Source organism: Ctenopharyngodon idella, chromosome 3 (assembly GCF_019924925.1).
Source record: "Ctenopharyngodon idella isolate HZGC_01 chromosome 3, HZGC01, whole genome shotgun sequence".
In the NCBI taxonomy this organism is placed as follows: Eukaryota; Metazoa; Chordata; class Actinopteri; order Cypriniformes; family Xenocyprididae; genus Ctenopharyngodon; species Ctenopharyngodon idella.
This window is the reverse complement of record NC_067222.1, coordinates 40,069,136-40,086,609: the sequence shown is the minus strand read 5'-3', so window position 1 is coordinate 40,086,609 and position 17,474 is coordinate 40,069,136. Positions and strand designations below refer to the sequence as shown.

Genomic DNA, 17,474 nt, shown 5'->3' with positions numbered 1-17,474 from the left:
TATTTTATTTTATTTATTGCCACACACATGCTGCATCTGTGCAGTTCCATTAGAGCCTCATATTTCTGCTGTTGTTGTTTTGTTTGTTTTAGATTTTTGAGGGGAAATCATGTATTAAATGTCTTGAGTTTGTGTAACCTGAACTGGGGAGTTTGGAAGTCAGATTATTGCCGTCTACTTCCTGAAGTTCCTGTACAGCTGTGAGACTCAAGGAACTGCAGTATGGCTAGCATGGCTTTGTGTTCTACTCTTTGGTTTTATTAATAACACATTTGCTTTCCACATTAGAAATGTTTTCAGTATACGGCGCATGTTTACATGTCTGTGCTTAGAGAACAAGTTTATACCATCCAGGGCTGCAGGGCTTCCTGTAAATCACCCCTGCTGTGGCCCCCGGCTCTCTTATCCTACTGTTTGTGGGACACCGAGGGCCGGGGGTTAGAATAAGAGTCAATTTTCTCCCACAGTGAACTTTTGCCTTGTCATTCCAGTGGAGTATTTTGGCAGTTGTCACAGGACTGCCCGGGTTTGCGTGACAGTAGAATGTCATTAAGAGTAGCTGTCGTGTTACCTCAGGATTTCTAGCTTCAGTGCTCGAGGTTGTGGTGAGGAGCATTATGGGTCACACTGGTTGTTATGGTGATTTGGCAGGCTGGATGAGCTCTGTGTTCCACTGTTGGTCCTGCTCCCTTCTCATTAGGGAAACTTGTGATTCGGCTTAGCGAGTCCTGGAGAGTCAGGACGGGAAATCCAAGCCCCCCCCCCCCCCCCCCCCCCCCCCCCGCTCTGTTCTCGCTTTCATTCCTCTCTTTTGTCATGAACTGCTCTCCACTCCCTCCTCAGTATAATTACTATACCGCATGTGACCTCTGCAGTACGGTCTGTAGTTTCTTACTGATCAAACAGAAACTGCAGAATCTTTCACTTGTTTTGGGTGGAATTCTGTAGAATGTTTAACATTGTAAATGTGTGAAATGGGACTGTAGTGCACTCTTATTTTCAGCTATAAGCATTTTCAAATTAGCCAAAATATACAATAAATATAGGCACTACTTTTCAAAAGTTTGGGTTCGGTCAGGTTTTTTTTTTTTTTTTTTAAATGTTTTCTCAACAAGGCTGCCTTTATTTGATCAAAAACAGTTTGTGAAATATAATATTTATATTTTTGTAACATTACACTCTAAAAATACTGGGTTAAAAACAACCCAAGTTGGGTTGAAAATGGACAAACCCAGCGATTGGGTTGTTTTAACCCAGCAGTTGGGTTAAATGTTTGCCCGACCTGCTGGGTAGTTTTATTTAACTGTTGTTTAAAAAATACTGTATTGCTTACTTAAAATGAACCCAAAATATGTTGCAAATTGACATTAATATGTTAAATAAATGAACATTATTATTAAGTTTAATCAATAATTAAGCAAACATTTATTAAATTACTTATTAATAAATGTTCACCTTTTGATTTATTATTGTTGCCTCTAGTAATTATGTGTCTGATTTTTAATTTTCAGCCTATTTTTGGGTTCATTTTAAGCCAGCTGTACTGTAATTTTTAAACAATAGTTGGCAAACATTTCACCCAACCGCTGAGTTAAATGTTCGGAAACGCTGGGTTTGTCCATTTTCAACCCAGCATTTTTTAGAGCATATAAATGTTTTTAGAGTGTATAAATGTCTTACCGTCATTTTTGATTCAGCATCCTTTTTGAATAAAAAAAAAATTAAAGTCTTACTTTTCCCAAACTTATGAAACCGTAGTGTAAATATTATTTTTTTCCCCTTTTTGTCTGAGTTTCTTTCCCTGTTTCTTACATCTTACCAAACAGCATGTAACAGCTGCCCAAGAGCTTTTATTGCTCTGTTGCTAATTTATGCATTTCAGAATGATCTCTGGCATTTTTATCGTCACTAAAACCGACACTTCCGTTGTCTTCCCGTTTCACTTTGCACCAGAACATCTGTTCTTAAACCGACACAGCGATCGGCTGAAACCCTCCCACTGTGGCTTATCCTCACAAACATGGGCCCCCTGGCTGAGCCAGTCACTGGAAGCTGAGGTATAAATGCTCTCCGACAGGGCTGCTTCTCCCTTGGTGCTCTGCAGAGGTCAGCACTTCAGTTCACGCTCGGAAACACACCACTGTGTGTCACTGTACTGGACAGGATAAACGCATTAATGGGTGGCTGCAAAGGATGAAAGCTGCCTGTGTTGTGTGTAAGGGGAAGACACTGGATAGGACAGATTAGCATTAGCCGTGTATGGTAGAGAGGCGGGCCACATAAGGGAATGTGTTCTTCTGACCTGTTTGACTGTTTGAGAGTTAATGATTATAGCAGACTAAGCGTAGCCAATTCGGATAAAAGGCAGTGAAGACATTCAGGTGAGGGCATTCATTTTCACAAAACAGTAATGGATAACACAGCTGTCGAAGGCAACGTGCATTCTATTGATTTTTGTCCAAGTCTTTTGTTTTCATCTTTAAGAGCATGAAAAGAAGTCAGAAAATGTCTGGCGTTGCTCCAGCTGATAGTGAATGATTGGCTTTGGTCTTGTTTGTCTCAGTCATAAACCAAGAGGAAATCTGTTGGTTTTGTCCTTGAAAAACGTCCTGTCTTTACTGTAAAAACCCTCTGGCTGATTTTGACTGTGGAAAGAGCATTCTCTCATATTGATTCAAATGTCCCCTAGTCTTAACAGAATCTCCCCAGTGACATTGGTGGGGGACATATTGAACATCTCCTCCCCTTTTGTAAAATAGCCAATCCGCTTGTTAAGTCGTGACGTAAGGAACGCCGTTTCTGGGTCCACAGATTTTTACTTTTGATGTCATTTCATTGTCATTTGTGTAGCTGAATCAAAAATTGAAGGAACAAACAGAAGGTACACAAAATTATGCATTCACTTGTTTCACTTGAGAATGCCATTGCGACGGCCGTTTACGAGCGCTATTTATTCATATTAAACGTTTAACACTTAAAGTTAAACATTTAAAATACTTAGTTTAAACAACAGTCTCCGTGCTCACAGCGTCACAGACATTAATATTTTAACGATTTATAAAAGATGAATCACTGTCTGGCCATCTGGGATTTTGCTATGGAGATAAAGGTTATGATTATAATTTTCTGATAGTATTACACCACATCGTGTGTGTATATTAGCACCATTTGTTGTTTTCTTGTGGTACGAGATAGAGCGTTTGGACCCGGAAGCGCTGCAGCGTGACGTCAGACTTAACAACCGAATCTTGGTCAGAGCCATTGAACTTGGTAAAACCTCAGTTTCCTGAGTTCCCAATGTTTCTTCTTCATTACACTTTAAAATACAGCATTCTGTGCAGAATTTAAATGGGTCCGATATGATTTGTGGTCTGCGCCGACTCGCGCATATGATCCACTCTGTGCTATCGTGTCTCTAGATCAGAGCAGACTGTGCTCGCGCTGCAGCGGTTCACATGACACTAATGCGAAAACGAACTTCATTCGCCTCAATGGAAAGCATATTTACACTGTCTTAATCGTTCCCTATCCCCTATGTATCACCATGTAGAAAATAGTAAATGTGTGAACAAGTGACCGATTTCAGCCGCAGCTTCAGCGTCTATTTATAATGTAGCGGGCAGGACACTTAAGGTTCTAAAAAGCATTTGATTGGACAGAAGATTTGATGAGAAGCTGAAGTGCGCAGTGATGTCGTCATGAAAATCCATGATCCATTTTAATGGAAGTGAGAGACTAAGTTTTGAATGCTTAAATCTCCTAAATGTGAATTTTGTCATTGTTTTGAAACACACCACCTTATTGATAACCTTAAGGCTAACATATTCATATTAAAAGCTAAAAAACTTCAATTTTGATTTCAGGGGTACTAGGCTTAAGCCTTTTCTGTGAAACCGGTGGTTTTTTGTTGTTGTTTTTTTTTACTGTAGTGCGAAGAAAAATTACTGTATTTTTTATTAAACTCAGCATTAATGTAATTATTTGTACTTTGTATTATTATATTATTGTTATTATACAAAATATGATTTAGACCAATTTTGTGCAATTCACCTGTATATTTCCTATATTGACCCGACTGACACTCTCAGTGGTTTGGGACGCGGGTAGTAAACGTCCCCTGGTTGAAGTGCAGAGAGTAGTTAATGGCTTAACCCTCTTATCGCAGCTAAGGTGCTCTCCGTGACTGAGCTGATAATGTAGTTTGGTTGTTTTTAATGGGCTTGGTCACGAGCAGCCTCACTGTAATGGGCTGGGAGGATGAAGAACAGCACTTATCATCTGTGTCCGCTGTAGATTATCATTTCTATTACATCCTCTGGGATGTTGTTGTTATTGGACCCTGTCAGTGTAAGGAAGATGGGTTTGCAATAAGGGGTGAGATGATACCAAAATATTAGTAGTTGATACCAATAATAGTGTCACAATTCTTGATTGAAATTTTAATACCACCGGAAATTATATATGATGTGATGTGATATTATTATTATTATTATTATTATTATTATTATTATTATTATTATTATTATTTGTCCAAACGGATTTCATTTTAACTGTGAATACATCACCAAAATGGCCAGTTTGACCAAGAAGCAGTTGACTTTTAGTAGCAATTTGGTACCAGAGTACCAGTATTGTTGACAAGTTCCCTCGTTGTGAGTATTCTTCGCACACTCACATTGAGAAAGTTCAACACCCACATACACACACGCGAATGCTGGAGTTTGGATTTGCAGTACCTATTGAGCTGTTCTGCAGCGCTGCCCTGTATCCTGTCACACATGAGTCATACTGCAATATATCAACGAGAGAGGGAAAGAAGAGGAGGGAGGGGAACAATATTGCTGCAACACTTAAAAAGAAAAGAAACAACAGGAAGTCAGTGCTGAATATTGATCCATTTCTTGCTGCTTAATTGCACAGTGCTTCAACGTTGCGTTACGCAGCAAAACACAATGCACATGAAAATCATGGCACAATTTTTTGTTTTGCTCTGAGTCATTCACTTAGTGCTCTGTATCTCTTTCTTGAGTGTCACCCACACTTGTGCAGAAAACAAAAACGTGTTTCTCTTTAATAGAGACTCTCATTAGGTCTTGCTTTCTTGGACTGTTCTGAATGTTACTAGACGGTGTTATTACATTAAGCACATTAGACCACTGTTTGTAATGACAGCTGGGTTTTCTCAGTGTTCTGACAGTCCTGTTTGTTTCCACTGATTCGTTCAGAGTGCCCACTTGGAGTTGATAGATGCCTTAATGGCAGTGGGTGCCATGGAGACGGTGAGCACAGTCTTGGCGAGTGGCGGATCGGAGCTGCTGGGTACAGATGCAACCTGGGACAGAGCCCTGCTTTACTGGGTGAACACGGTGAGTCTTGTAAAGAACCACAGCTACCCCTAGTAAAAAAGTAATATAAAATACATATACTTCAAATCTATTAACACATTTACTGACATATCGCTTGAGACTTAGGCCTACTGATTTATAATCTTAACTTGTGCACAATGCACATTTCTTAATATTAACCCTAAAATGTGTTTTAATGTATTGATGAGGATTTTATGATATTTAAATAATAACGGTCTTTAAATGCAAGATATTTAAAGTGTACTTAAAGTATACTTGCAATAGTTCCACTTAAGCACAAACAAGTATACTAAGTATACCTTTAGTTGGACCTCAGCACTACTTCTGCACAACTAAAGTGCATTAAGTACAAAATTAGTTGTTCTAATTTAGCAGACTTTAAGTATACCAGTTTAGTATACCAAAAGTACAATTGCAGGATATTTTTATTAAGTATTATTAAGTACAAATGTCAATGTATTTGTAGTATAAAAATAAATGTATTTCAAATACATTTTAGTATATTTATTTTTCACTAGGGACACCATTTCTTGTAGCTCAAACAAAACCTCTATGACTGACTTCTGTGGAGCACAAAAGATGTTTACCATAATATGCAATATTCCAATTTTTAAGAAGGGGAACATTGTTATCTATGAATAACACTCTAAGTCTCTAAGTAATAAATTTCACAACTAAGCTATCACATTGCTTCAGAAACTTTTATACTACTTTTATAATACTTATGTAGTGCATTTTTGTCCTTTTGGAGATTAAGAGCTCTGTCCCCTTTTACTTTCATTGTATGGAAAAACGCCTTGAATATTCTATTGAACTCGTGTTCCAACACAGGTTTGGAGCAAAATGAATGTGAGTAAAGAGCAGAATTTTCATTTTGGAGTGAACTATGCCTGTAGCATATATACTTCCCTGTTTACATGTACTTGCTAACCCATAATACAGTACACAATATTATTGGTCCTAAAATAGAACCCTGTGGAACACCTTCACAAAAGACTCTGTGGGCGTGGTCTTCAGCAAATAAAGTCATATGGACTACTTTGATTTTTACTTTTGATGTCATTTCATTGTCATAATATGTTTTTTTTTTTTTTTTTTGGTTTTTTTGCTTTTGTGTAGCTGAATCAAAAATTGAAGGAACAAACAGAAGGTACACAAAATGATGCATCTCAGCCTAGTACTGAACCACAGCCTGTTCAGCCTTCGGTAAGAAACACTCATTAACAAACATTTAGACTTGCTCACAAAAAGCTCAAAGGGCACATGTGTACGATAACTTGACCCCTACACCTCTACAAAAACAGTGACTCATTTCCTTAGCAGCACTATCTTTTTCCTCAAGGTCTGCTTTGCTGTCTAAATACCTATCCTATCCTCCTGCTTCTTCTCACTTCTCCTCCTGCCTCTTTCTCTTCTCATGTTCCTTCACTTCTTTCTGACAGTGTCCCACCCGCTGGTACTGGAAACTTGTTCCTGTAAGTCTCTCTCTCTCTCGTCTTCCATTCCACCCTACTTTCCTCCATTTCCCTGTCCTAAATCCATATAATGCTGTCCTATTTCGCCCCCTGCTGACTGCAAAGGTTACGTAGATGGAATTTGATTCCATTCACCTGCTTGGGCAATTACTTTAAATCAGGTCTCAATTTTAGGATCCCCAATCTTATAACATGGACAAAAATTATGTATGCTAATATTGTCAAATATTGAATGAACTGCAAAGACTATCAGATTATTACCAGATTAAAAGAGTTGTATCCATTGTCTCAACATCCTGCATAGTCATTTGCATTACAAAAACTAAACCAGATATAAACATGGCATGGCATGACATGTAAATTGTAGGTTAGGGTACCATAGTATTTGGTGGTTAAGTGAATATAGTGTGTCTTTGTAATATTAGTGCACTTATCTGCTAGTGTATGTTGTGTATAAAGTAGAAAAGGTCTCTATTGATGTATCAGGTGTTGGATGTTCACACAGCTGCCTCTGTTCTTTGCTTTGACTTGTTGAAAACTAAGTCTCTTGAGTGTTTGCTGTCCCACTTCCCATTAACAACGTCCTTGCTGTTCACTTTTACTACATTTTGTCTTCATGCGCTGTTTGCATGGATTCTTTCAGGGCTTTTTTTGGCTGTGTTTTGTTTTTTTCTTTTAAACATTTATTACCGTCTCTTATTGTCATTTGTATGCATTTTTCATTTAGTGTTTGTATCTTGGGTATGGACATGTTTCCATCTCTTTGCAGTTGCATAAAATGGATAACGGATTTGTAATAGTGTTCTGTTACTGTTTAACAAATGCATTGTCTGCTGTCTGAGAAGAATGAACAATTACACAATAACACTGTTGAACAACAAGCAACCTAGCACTTTCTCCATTATTGCAGTTCAACCGAATATTTTTCTTGTTCAGATCCGGTACAGGAAGGACAGGATGCAGTCTAAGCTCAAACCTTGTTTTCCTGTGGTGAATGAAGTGAAGGATCTCTCAAACGGATGTGCCATTGCTGCTGTTATTCACCATTACTGTCCTGGTCTACTGAGATTAGAGGGTACGGTCACATCTCAGATCACTGTGTCACTGAATAGATGAGTAAGACATTTATTTCAGTTCCTTGTCTTTACAGATGTATGTATGAAGGACTCCATGTCTGTGGCTGACAGCCTATATAACCTACAGCTGATTCGAGAGTTCTGTGACAGCTGTTTGAAGAGCTGCTGCCCTCTAGTGTTGGAGGATTTACTCTACAGCCCAGCAAACTTAAAGGTATAAAGAAATCTAAATTAAAACATGATGAGGAGAGGGAATCTGGATAGTGTAGTACAGTTAGGACAGAAAATGTACTGTGCTGATTATGTTTGTAGTATGTGCTTTTAAGTATGCAGAAGGTTAGTGCACCAAAAATCGTGTAGCTTCACGATTAAGCATGGGGTTTTTAATAGCACACCATTCAAGCACCTGTCATGTGTGATTGCAGAGAATGCACGATGCAGGAGAATATCAGAAATCTTTTATTAACACTTAAACTAAGAATACTCAGGAGATTGCAGAGAAACACTGGAGGAAACAACCACTACACATAAACGAGACTGAATAAACAACTGAGGGAACTAAGGACATATATACACGGGGGAGAGATAATTAACTAGAACAGAAACAGGTACGGGATTAATTAACAACCAAGGAGATTAACAAGGGAACAGAACTCAGGTAAAGCAGAACAGGGATCAGTGAAAATGAAACCAAAACACAACATACACGTTACAGCACTTTTGATCTACTTTTTGCAACTATCGATTTTGAAACTTCAAAGCCGCTTTATATAGGACAGATAGTATGCAAATTGGGATTTACTCAAGATTATTATATACATCACCCCCATTAATGTTCAAAGACAATGCGGATAGACTAGATGAGACTCTTCATGCTAATTTAAAAGTCTGCATTCTTGAGGTATTTTTGTATGCAATTTTTTTTCTCTCTCTAGACAAACATACTGAGCTTTCTGGCAGAGCTCTTGTATTGGTTTGAAGTCTCAAAGCCAGAGTTTGTTCAGCCCCTGCAGGACACACAGCTGACTGGTAAGTGTACATCTTGAATCTCAATGAATAAATGTTTTATTTCACTATAACTTTTAGATTTAGATTATTCTGTGACAGTCTGTTAAAAAAGGATGTGTAAGATAAAGTATTGTTCTGTTCTTGTAGAAACCAGTAATGGCAACAGTGGGTCCAGCAACAGGTAAAACAGAAGTTTTTTTTTTCTTCTTCTTCTTCTTCTTTTCATTTTGTTGTAAAAAAAAAAAAAAAAAGCTATGTTTATAATTTGACATCATAAACTGTCGGAGTTGCTTCTAAGAATACACAAAATTATACTCAATCATATTTTATAATGATCTGAATTTTCAGTGTTTTTAAAAATGTCCACCTAAATGAACCTTTATAAAATCAAAGCCGAAACTTAACATGGTTCATTTGTCTTTTATGTGCCAGTGGTTCTCCCTCTATCTTCAAAAAGCCTTTCCTGCCCATCTCTTCCCCTGTGACTGCAGCAACGGGTGAGGAAAACCGTTTCTGTGTCCCAAGTCATCAGCTGCCATTATGTGTCTGTTCCATTCAGCGTATTGTATACGTGTACACGCTGTGTTTATTCTTGTTCATCAATCACATGGTCTGTGTTTGCATGTTGTATTTGTTACCTAGTCATGTGTGTGTTGTCTCTATGATCAGGATCTCTGACTCAGTCTACCTCAATGTCTCATGTAGAGGCAGCAGGACGAACATGGTCTAAGAAACCTCTTAGGTAAGGTACCTCAATGTCGTTTTTTGCATTTCACTTTTCTTAATACTTTCTGGATTTCTGCATTAATCTTTTTTCATGACTGCTCTTCAGCCGTCCACTGTCCTCTGCGGTGTCCTTCAGTATCCCTTTTGGTCTGGACAGTGATGTTGACATTGTGATGGGGAACCCTGTTATAACTCGATCTGTCAGCTCAGACAATCTCAACCCTACTGGTCAATCCATGGCACGTGTCCCCTACACACCTCCAGAGGACCTCAGCCACTTCCTGAGTAAGCCCACTGGGCCCAATGGCCCTCAAAGAGCTTCCTGGGCCACTCGGACTCGTCCAATGCTAGCTGAGGAGAACGGCATTGATGAGAGTGAGACAGGAGAGCTACCAACAATTGAAGAGGCACTGCAGATCATTCACAATGAAGAGAAGATGGAACCTCGTCTTCACCCTGACGGGGCACCCGATGGCTTCTTTCTGCATTCACCAGATGATCCAGCAAACGCTAGACACAATGGCAGCCCAGCGAATCTCAGCTCTTCAGCCCCATCCCGCTCAGGAATGCTCTACCACCGATCCTCAGGAGTCCCACCAGAGCCCAGCCGCACCAGACACCCCTCAGAAGGATCCAGAGATGACGACTCTGTGTTAAGAGATGGAAGCGTAGATTCGGATGCCTCGGAAGATCTTCCAAAAACCCACTCCACCCCTGCCACACCCGCTTCGGGCCCTCACATATCTCGATCGCGTGGCGAAGAGACACCTGATAGCGGTGTGAAGATGACCAATTTCGCTGAACGGAAGAAGAAACTGGTTCCAGAGCAGGTACGAACCAATGAGCCACAGGCCCCACAAATGACTACATGGGCAAAGAAATCAGAGGAGAGTCCTAGTAAGAGTCCTGCTCTCAGCACTGAAATGTCAGAACTGGGGGCGAGGCTGGAGGAGAAACGGAAGGCCATTGAGGCTCAGAAGAAGCGTATAGAAGCCATCTTTGCCAAACACCGGCAACGGCTGGGAAAAAGTGCCTTCCTACAGTTAAAGAAGGAGCAGGAGGATGGGGATGGTGAGGAAGGACGTCAGGGGGAGGCTGGCACCTCGTCCATAGAAGATGACCTCAGCCGTTTGGCGCTGGAGGAGAAACTGGCACGCTTGGAGAGAGAGGAGCAGCAGGAGGAGCAACAGGAGGCACAGTTGAAAAAGAGGCCTTCAATAGAAGAAGAGGGAAATATCAAGCCCACTGTCCAACAGGACATTCCAATAGAGAAAGACAGATCTGGAGTAGGAATTCCTGGAGGGAAAGGCACGGCCCCACTGGGTGATTACAACAACGCTGTGTCTAAACTAAGCGCTGCTCTCAATTCTCTCCAAAATGATATGCAGCGCCTCTCGGAGCAGCAGAACCAGCTGATGAAGAAGAAGGCAGCTCCTAACAACCAGGCTTGGGTCATCCCACCCACCTCCAAACCCTCAACAACTGCACCTTCTCGTTTGTCAAGAGAGTCCAATCGTGACCTACCCTCTGCCTCCTCCTCTCCTTCCCCATCTCGCAAGACGTCAAGTCAGACCGCTCCCCCGAAATCACCTGCATCCCACCGTAGGGCACAGTCTGCACCTCCGAAGAGCCCCAAACTGCCTCACCACCCTCGACCTGCAGAGCTCAAGATGCCCGTTTCCACACGAGTCTTAACTGCCCCTCAAAATGTGGACAGCATTCCTCACTTACGAAGAGTGTCTCCATGGCAATACAGGGACCAGAACTCGTCTACTTTCAACATAGGTACACCCACTCAGAGTGAGTCCCGCTCAGCTTCATCCCTGTCCAGACCAGAGGACAACTTCTCAGACACCGGTTCCAGTGAGGACCATACAATCTTCAGTATGGAACTGGAGGGTGGATCGTCACAAGTTTTGCCCCATAAGGAGCGTCAGGGTGGTGGCAGCAGCTCGGGTGCTCCTTCCGAGTGCTCTTTTGAGAGTGACATTCCAGCAGCGGCTTTCAACGGCAAGCGCAGTAGCCTTATCGAGATCTCACTGTCCTCTCTCAAAGCATTAGAGGGTGAAGAGGCAGATCAGAGCCAGGATATCTTCTCAGACTCAATGAGCGACCAAACAGAGCCAGAAATGAGGGGTGGAGTTGGATTCTTCTTCAAGGTTAGGGGAGAAGCAAATGTAAACTTGGAGATGTTTAGCCTAAAAGGTGTAGCATTCATTTAACTGTCTGAAACTGTCTCTGTAGCAGGATGAAGCTCGACCCGAAGATGAGATGGAGAAGAGAAGAGCAGCATTACTTGAGAAACAACAAAAGAGAGCAGAAGAGATAAAGAGACGAAGACAGGAGCAAGAAAGAGAGAGGGGGGCAAGGTGAGGCTTAAAACCAAAGCTTTGGAAAGTGACAGCGATGTGTGGTATGAACGATACCACAAATCAGGAAACTTATTGAGGAGATGTGTGCTTTTACTTTCTAAGAGATTAGCCATGCTGAATGATAAAACCTTACATTTAAAGGAGGGTTCTAAGCCATATGTGGAAACAATGCCAAGCTGAAACAAACACCTTGGAAAAAACCCTTAGTTATAACAGTGTTATAACCTTAGTTGTTATAGCATAAAGAATCTTACCAATAAGTGTTTTCTAGGGGTGTAATGGTTCTCGGTAAAAAATCTAACTGTACCGCTCTCCACCCACGGTTCGGCACGCACTTGTACGATGGTTCATCTCAAATCTGACAATGCATACACATCTATATGGTTTGTTAAAAATAAATAGAACACAGACATAGTTAGGATACGCATTCTGGCTTCCCTTAAACTTTGTTCAGTGCAAGTGCCGTATGCTCTATGACCAGTCATTTACACCGACATTACCCAGGTGTGGATAGTGCGCGAGAGCAGTTGAGACATGAACAGCACACGCTGCTATCCATGTATAAACTAAACTCATTTAACACATGGCAATTTAAACATTCAAGCGCAAGACATGAAAGTGAATTTTGCGTATGCGCTGTAATAAGATTTGTGTGTGCACTTAACCGAAAAGCAGAGTCTCAGACAGCTAGCAAATACTGAGTTGTCTTTCAAGTCTTGTGAAATCACTTACTGCTCTTGACTGAATAGCTTTTGTAACTTTAATAATGATTCATCTTTGTTTAATTTATACAGTGAAGATTATATGCAATGATGTTTTACATTTTGATTACTCAATTTCTGTACTTGAAAACCTCTGTTAGATACCTAAATAACCTGAAAAGAACTGTTTATTTATTTGTATCTTCGCTACTGTATTTATTTGTGCTGTTGCTTGTAGTTTGATTATTCGTTCTTATTTTCTTTATTTTTATTTGACTGTAGTCTATTTTTCCCTGAACATAGCACATACCGAACCGTATCGAAACCATGACCCTAAAACCGTGATACAAACCGAAACGTGAGTAATTTAAACCGCTACAACCCTAGTGTTTTCATACAATACAGGTTTTGTTGCAACTGGAAGCAGCATATCATAGAGACTTGGGGTGGTCTCATATAACTTTGGTTAGTAATTTCCTAGCAACAACCCAGAATAACCTACTGCATAGTAGCGCATGGAAAACCACTCAGAACACCTTAGCAACTGCATAGAAATTTCCTGGCCACCACCCACTAGCAATGTGGTGGTAAGTTTTGTTTAGGCAACAAAAGAACAATTTTGCATCCCTTCACAGCAAAACATCCAGTGTTAAATTAACACTTCCAGTGTCACCCAGTGTTTATTATATAACCCAGTGTGGATTATATAAACACTGGCAATGTTAATTTAACACTAACAGTGTTCATTTAACACTGGAGGTTTTACTGTGTTCTCAAACAAGCACACTTAATATATTGCTAATCCCTTTTCAACATTGTACCTTTATCAATGCTGTCTTCATATGTAGCAGCAGGTCGTCTTCAGTGGATAGGTCCCATAAAGGAGAGGAGAGACCCAAAACTCCTTCTACCCCTCCGCCTCCCCGCACCCCTCCGCCAGATGGCACTCCTCAGCGGCGTGGAGACTTCACCCGCCAGGAATATGAACGGCGACATCAGCTGAAAATAATGGAGGATCTGGATAAAGTCCTCCGTCAGAAACCCACTACTGTCAGAGGCGTCAAAAAACAGAGGCCCAAAACGGTGTTCAGAGATGACTCCGACCTTTCCCGCAGCCCTGCCAAAGGGTTTATTGGCAAGTCATTGGTCATCTGGAAGCTTATTTTCTTTCCGTAGATATTGTAGGGAAGCCATATATCATGTATCAACTCTTTTCTCTTTCAGGTTCTAGACTAAATAAAGTTTACTCCCATTCAACAATGAATCTGTCCTCTATGGCCAATGATAATGGGACACTAACTGTCAGAAAATCTCCAAGGTAAATCTGATCTTTTTATATTCTGATGATAAAACATCTGCTCCTCCTTTCTGACCTCATCTCTGAACGTTTATTCCTTTCCACAGTCGTTCTCATTCACCATCCAGACTGCTATCTCCAGGCCGTCTTGCCGCACAGAATGGGGAATGGGAAAATGCGTCTACTATTTCGTCTCCAGCCTCCATCCCAGAATACACTGGTAAACTATAAAAATTATATGATTTGCAGTATTATTAAGGTGCTTTAAGGTAAGGTATTTGAACAACCTTAAGTATTAAATTTAGTGAGCTACCCGTGGCACACAGTGGTTGAAAAACTCTTACATAAACTTGAATATACTTGGAGATAAGCTCTCTTAATTTGGGCCAACGAACAACCTAGTAACCACCTATCGATGTCTTAGCATTGTGGTTTGCGAGTTTTTATGGGCAAGCGCCGTTCACAGAAAACCAAGCTATTTTGAGTTTTAAGGTCATTTAGGTTAGGTCATGTGATCGTAAACTTGCTTTCTCTTGTTTGTCATGTCCACAAATCAAGCATTTCTAATACAATGACACTTCTGTTTCAGGACCTAAACTCTATAAGGAGCCAAGCTTCAAGTCCAATAAGTTCATTATCCATAATGCCATCTCACGCTGTTGTTTGGCAGGAAAGGTCAACGAACCACAGAAAAACAAGATTGTAGAGGTGAGTAACCTATCAGTTAACATCTTTAGTGCACTCTGGGCTCTCATGACTCACTGCCGACACATATTTGCATGATGCATTTGAATGTCTGATGTAATGGTCCCACTTTCTGTTCATTTGGGTTTATTTCTTGTCTGCGAAAGGAATTAGAGAAAAGCTCTGCAAACCATTTTCTCATCCTGTTCCGGGATGCCAGCTGTCAGTTCCGAGCGGTTTATACCATGAACCCCGAGACGGAGGAGATGGTTCGGCTCACAGGTATTGGCCCGCGGATTATCAGTCCTGCTATGGTGGAGTCGATCTACAAGTACAGCTCTGACCGTAAGCAGTTCACGGTCCTCCCGTCCAAGACCATGTCCATGAGTGTGGATGCCTTCACCATTCCAGGCCACCTATGGGAGCGCAAGCGCCCAGGAACCCCAAAGAAGCTCGGGACCCCAAAATAAACCCTGCTAGAAATGCAACTATGCCTGAGCTGGCCCGGGTTTCATTTCCCGTCTCCGGCAGTGCAGCAGGGCTCATTGGAGTTCATTCCAGGAGAAAGAGTTGGATAACAAAAAAAAGAGGCCCTAATACAGAAAATCCTAAAATAAAGTGCCCTCAGAGGTGTATAGCTGGTAACAGTGCAAAGCCTCTCTGTGTAACTACAGGTCAAGTTACAAAGATCTATTCAGAAATCTCCATTGCCATTTTCTTCAGGTAACTCAAGTGAACTCAAAAGTCGTATTTCGAAGTAAAGAGCCTGATTGATTTTCTAAGATTGTAGGAAAATTATTCTTGGCATTTAAATGTTAAAACTTTAGATGAATCTTCCAGTCTCATCAATGAAGTAAAATGAATGTCCCCCACAATAGAAAGATCCCAAGAAATGCTACTGTCCTTCAGCTCCTTCCCTTCTTTACTCAATGAACTAGATCCTTTGATGTGTAAAAGGATTCCCCGGTGAAATCGGATCTTTGCTCTTTGATGAATGTAGGGCACAAACCAACACAAGCCTTCTTATCGTCTGTTTATCGTCATCAGCCTCTCAGTCTTATGGGACTGAATGTAGAACTGTATTACAAAGGGGCACAGCCACTCACCTTTATGTCATGTCATAAAAAGTCCCATGCTGCTGTTCGTTTCGAGTCTGTCTTGCTCTCTAATAAAATCGCCTTGTCCTTTTGCCTTCCTAAAGTCAGTCGTAGACAACTGGATGTTTGTTTTCTTACTGCTTCGAACCTTATCTAACTGGATCCCTCAAGCTTTAGGAACTCAGGAGAGCATGTTAAAGACTCAAATATTTTTCCTTCCCATTTGCTTTAATTAAGAATGAATGAAAAAGCAAAAAGATGCCAGAACGTGCTGTTGATTTCCATTTATGATTCTCAACAAAAAAAAAACAAAAAAAATGAAGGAAGTCTTTTTACTCTGTTTAGCTGTAACTGGAAAAATAATCAAGGCTGATTTACTATACTGTATATTTAAATGCTGTTTATTGCTGATTCTTTCATTTTTGACAATGATTTGTATTTTGTGGAGATTTGTAAGCAATGAATAAGCTACCCTGCTGCTTCCCTTACTAGAGCTGGATGTGTTGGTGTGAATGAGTGTGTGAGCGGGACGGGGGACAGAAAGAGACAGATGCGAGAAACAATAAACGCAAATCTGATATCAACTCTCACTTATGTACCCAGAGCTGAGTGAACAAGTGCTATTGTTTGACTGACATGCAGCAGCAAATAGTGATATACCAGTAGTGAACACCAACAGATAGTGATAACACTAACAGAAAGTGATAAAAGGCAGATGAGCAGCCCTGGTGTCTGCAGCCTTAAACGGTTATTATGTTGTTTCTATGAATATGAGCATCTCCAAACTGTCTGACTTGGCCTTATTTGTTTCATGAATGGCTTGAGTTGTCTTTTTGTATAATAGGGGCATTCTGTTTCTCTTCATCAAAGCACTAAATAACTGATTCAATCAGGCCACTCTCTCCTGTCTTTGGAGAACCAGATGAAGTACTTTACAGATTTGCCGTAAAGTTGTACATATTTTTGTAAAGAGCAAAAAAAAAAAAAAAAAATCATTTTTGAAATGGTTGATTTATATGTTTCTGTGTCAAATGAATGGGAGATGTGTATTTGTGTGTAGGTTGCATGTGTTTGACTGTTGGGTGAAACATGATGGTTAAATGTAACTGGATTCTGTGCAATTCTGTAGACTCTTAGGTCATCTAAGGTGTATTTATTGGGTAAGGATGAGCTAGTTTTTTCTGTTTAGTTTCAGATTTTATTATTTATGTTCTGGCAAATGTGGTGATTCACATGGTCATTTCAGAAAGCACATTGATGTTTTGTATTTTCCTTTTACTGTTTCCATGTTCATGTTGGTAGATTTTGTTTTCTCCCAAATTCTTTGATTATGGATCAATCCCAAGTGACAGGATTAGAAAAATAAACTTATTTTTAAGTACTCTCAATTATTTCTCATCATCACTGATTTTACTTAAGTTCTATCAGTTTTATACATTGTATCATTTTTGTGTTGCCATTTTTATATACATTTTATTTTTTACTCTAAAATTTAGAATGAAATGTGTATTTGCATGTCCATAACCGTGGTTCCTTGCCCAATTCACACTGTTCCCATTCAAAAAGTGCATCTTTGAAAGTGGGGGAGAATGTTAAAAACAGTCCCGGTCAAATTTCACCACCACATAAAAAGTAAAATTAAATAATTTTAAATTAGTAATACATAAAATAA

The 17,474-nt window shown here is 40.2% G+C and overlaps 1 protein-coding gene across 4 annotated transcripts in view; it reads left to right on the top strand.

Annotated features, from left to right (window-relative positions):
• Positions 1–17,190, top strand: part of camsap3 (calmodulin regulated spectrin-associated protein family, member 3) — a 43,778-nt gene extending 26,588 nt beyond the window's left edge. Inside the window, exons 3-18 of one of the 4 annotated variants that reach the window (XM_051889588.1) lie at positions 5,226–5,366; positions 6,486–6,572; positions 6,809–6,841; positions 7,778–7,916; positions 7,992–8,131; positions 8,853–8,946; positions 9,073–9,106; positions 9,358–9,422; positions 9,631–9,667; positions 9,758–11,810; positions 11,896–12,020; positions 13,573–13,859; positions 13,949–14,042; positions 14,129–14,241; positions 14,611–14,729; positions 14,873–17,190. In XM_051889588.1, the coding sequence (XP_051745548.1) occupies positions 5,226–5,366; positions 6,486–6,572; positions 6,809–6,841; positions 7,778–7,916; positions 7,992–8,131; positions 8,853–8,946; positions 9,073–9,106; positions 9,358–9,422; positions 9,631–9,667; positions 9,758–11,810; positions 11,896–12,020; positions 13,573–13,859; positions 13,949–14,042; positions 14,129–14,241; positions 14,611–14,729; positions 14,873–15,175 (3,864 nt within the window). In that variant the 3' untranslated portion in view covers positions 15,176–17,190. Of the gene's footprint in view, positions 1–5,225; positions 5,367–6,485; positions 6,573–6,808; positions 6,842–7,777; positions 7,917–7,991; positions 8,132–8,852; positions 8,947–9,072; positions 9,107–9,357; positions 9,423–9,594; positions 9,668–9,757; positions 11,811–11,895; positions 12,021–13,572; positions 13,860–13,948; positions 14,043–14,128; positions 14,242–14,610; positions 14,730–14,872 lie in introns of all 4 variants that reach the window. The other 3 variants (XM_051889586.1, XM_051889585.1, XM_051889587.1) reach the window with 3 other exon arrangements.
• Positions 17,191–17,474: the final 284 nt, after the last annotated feature.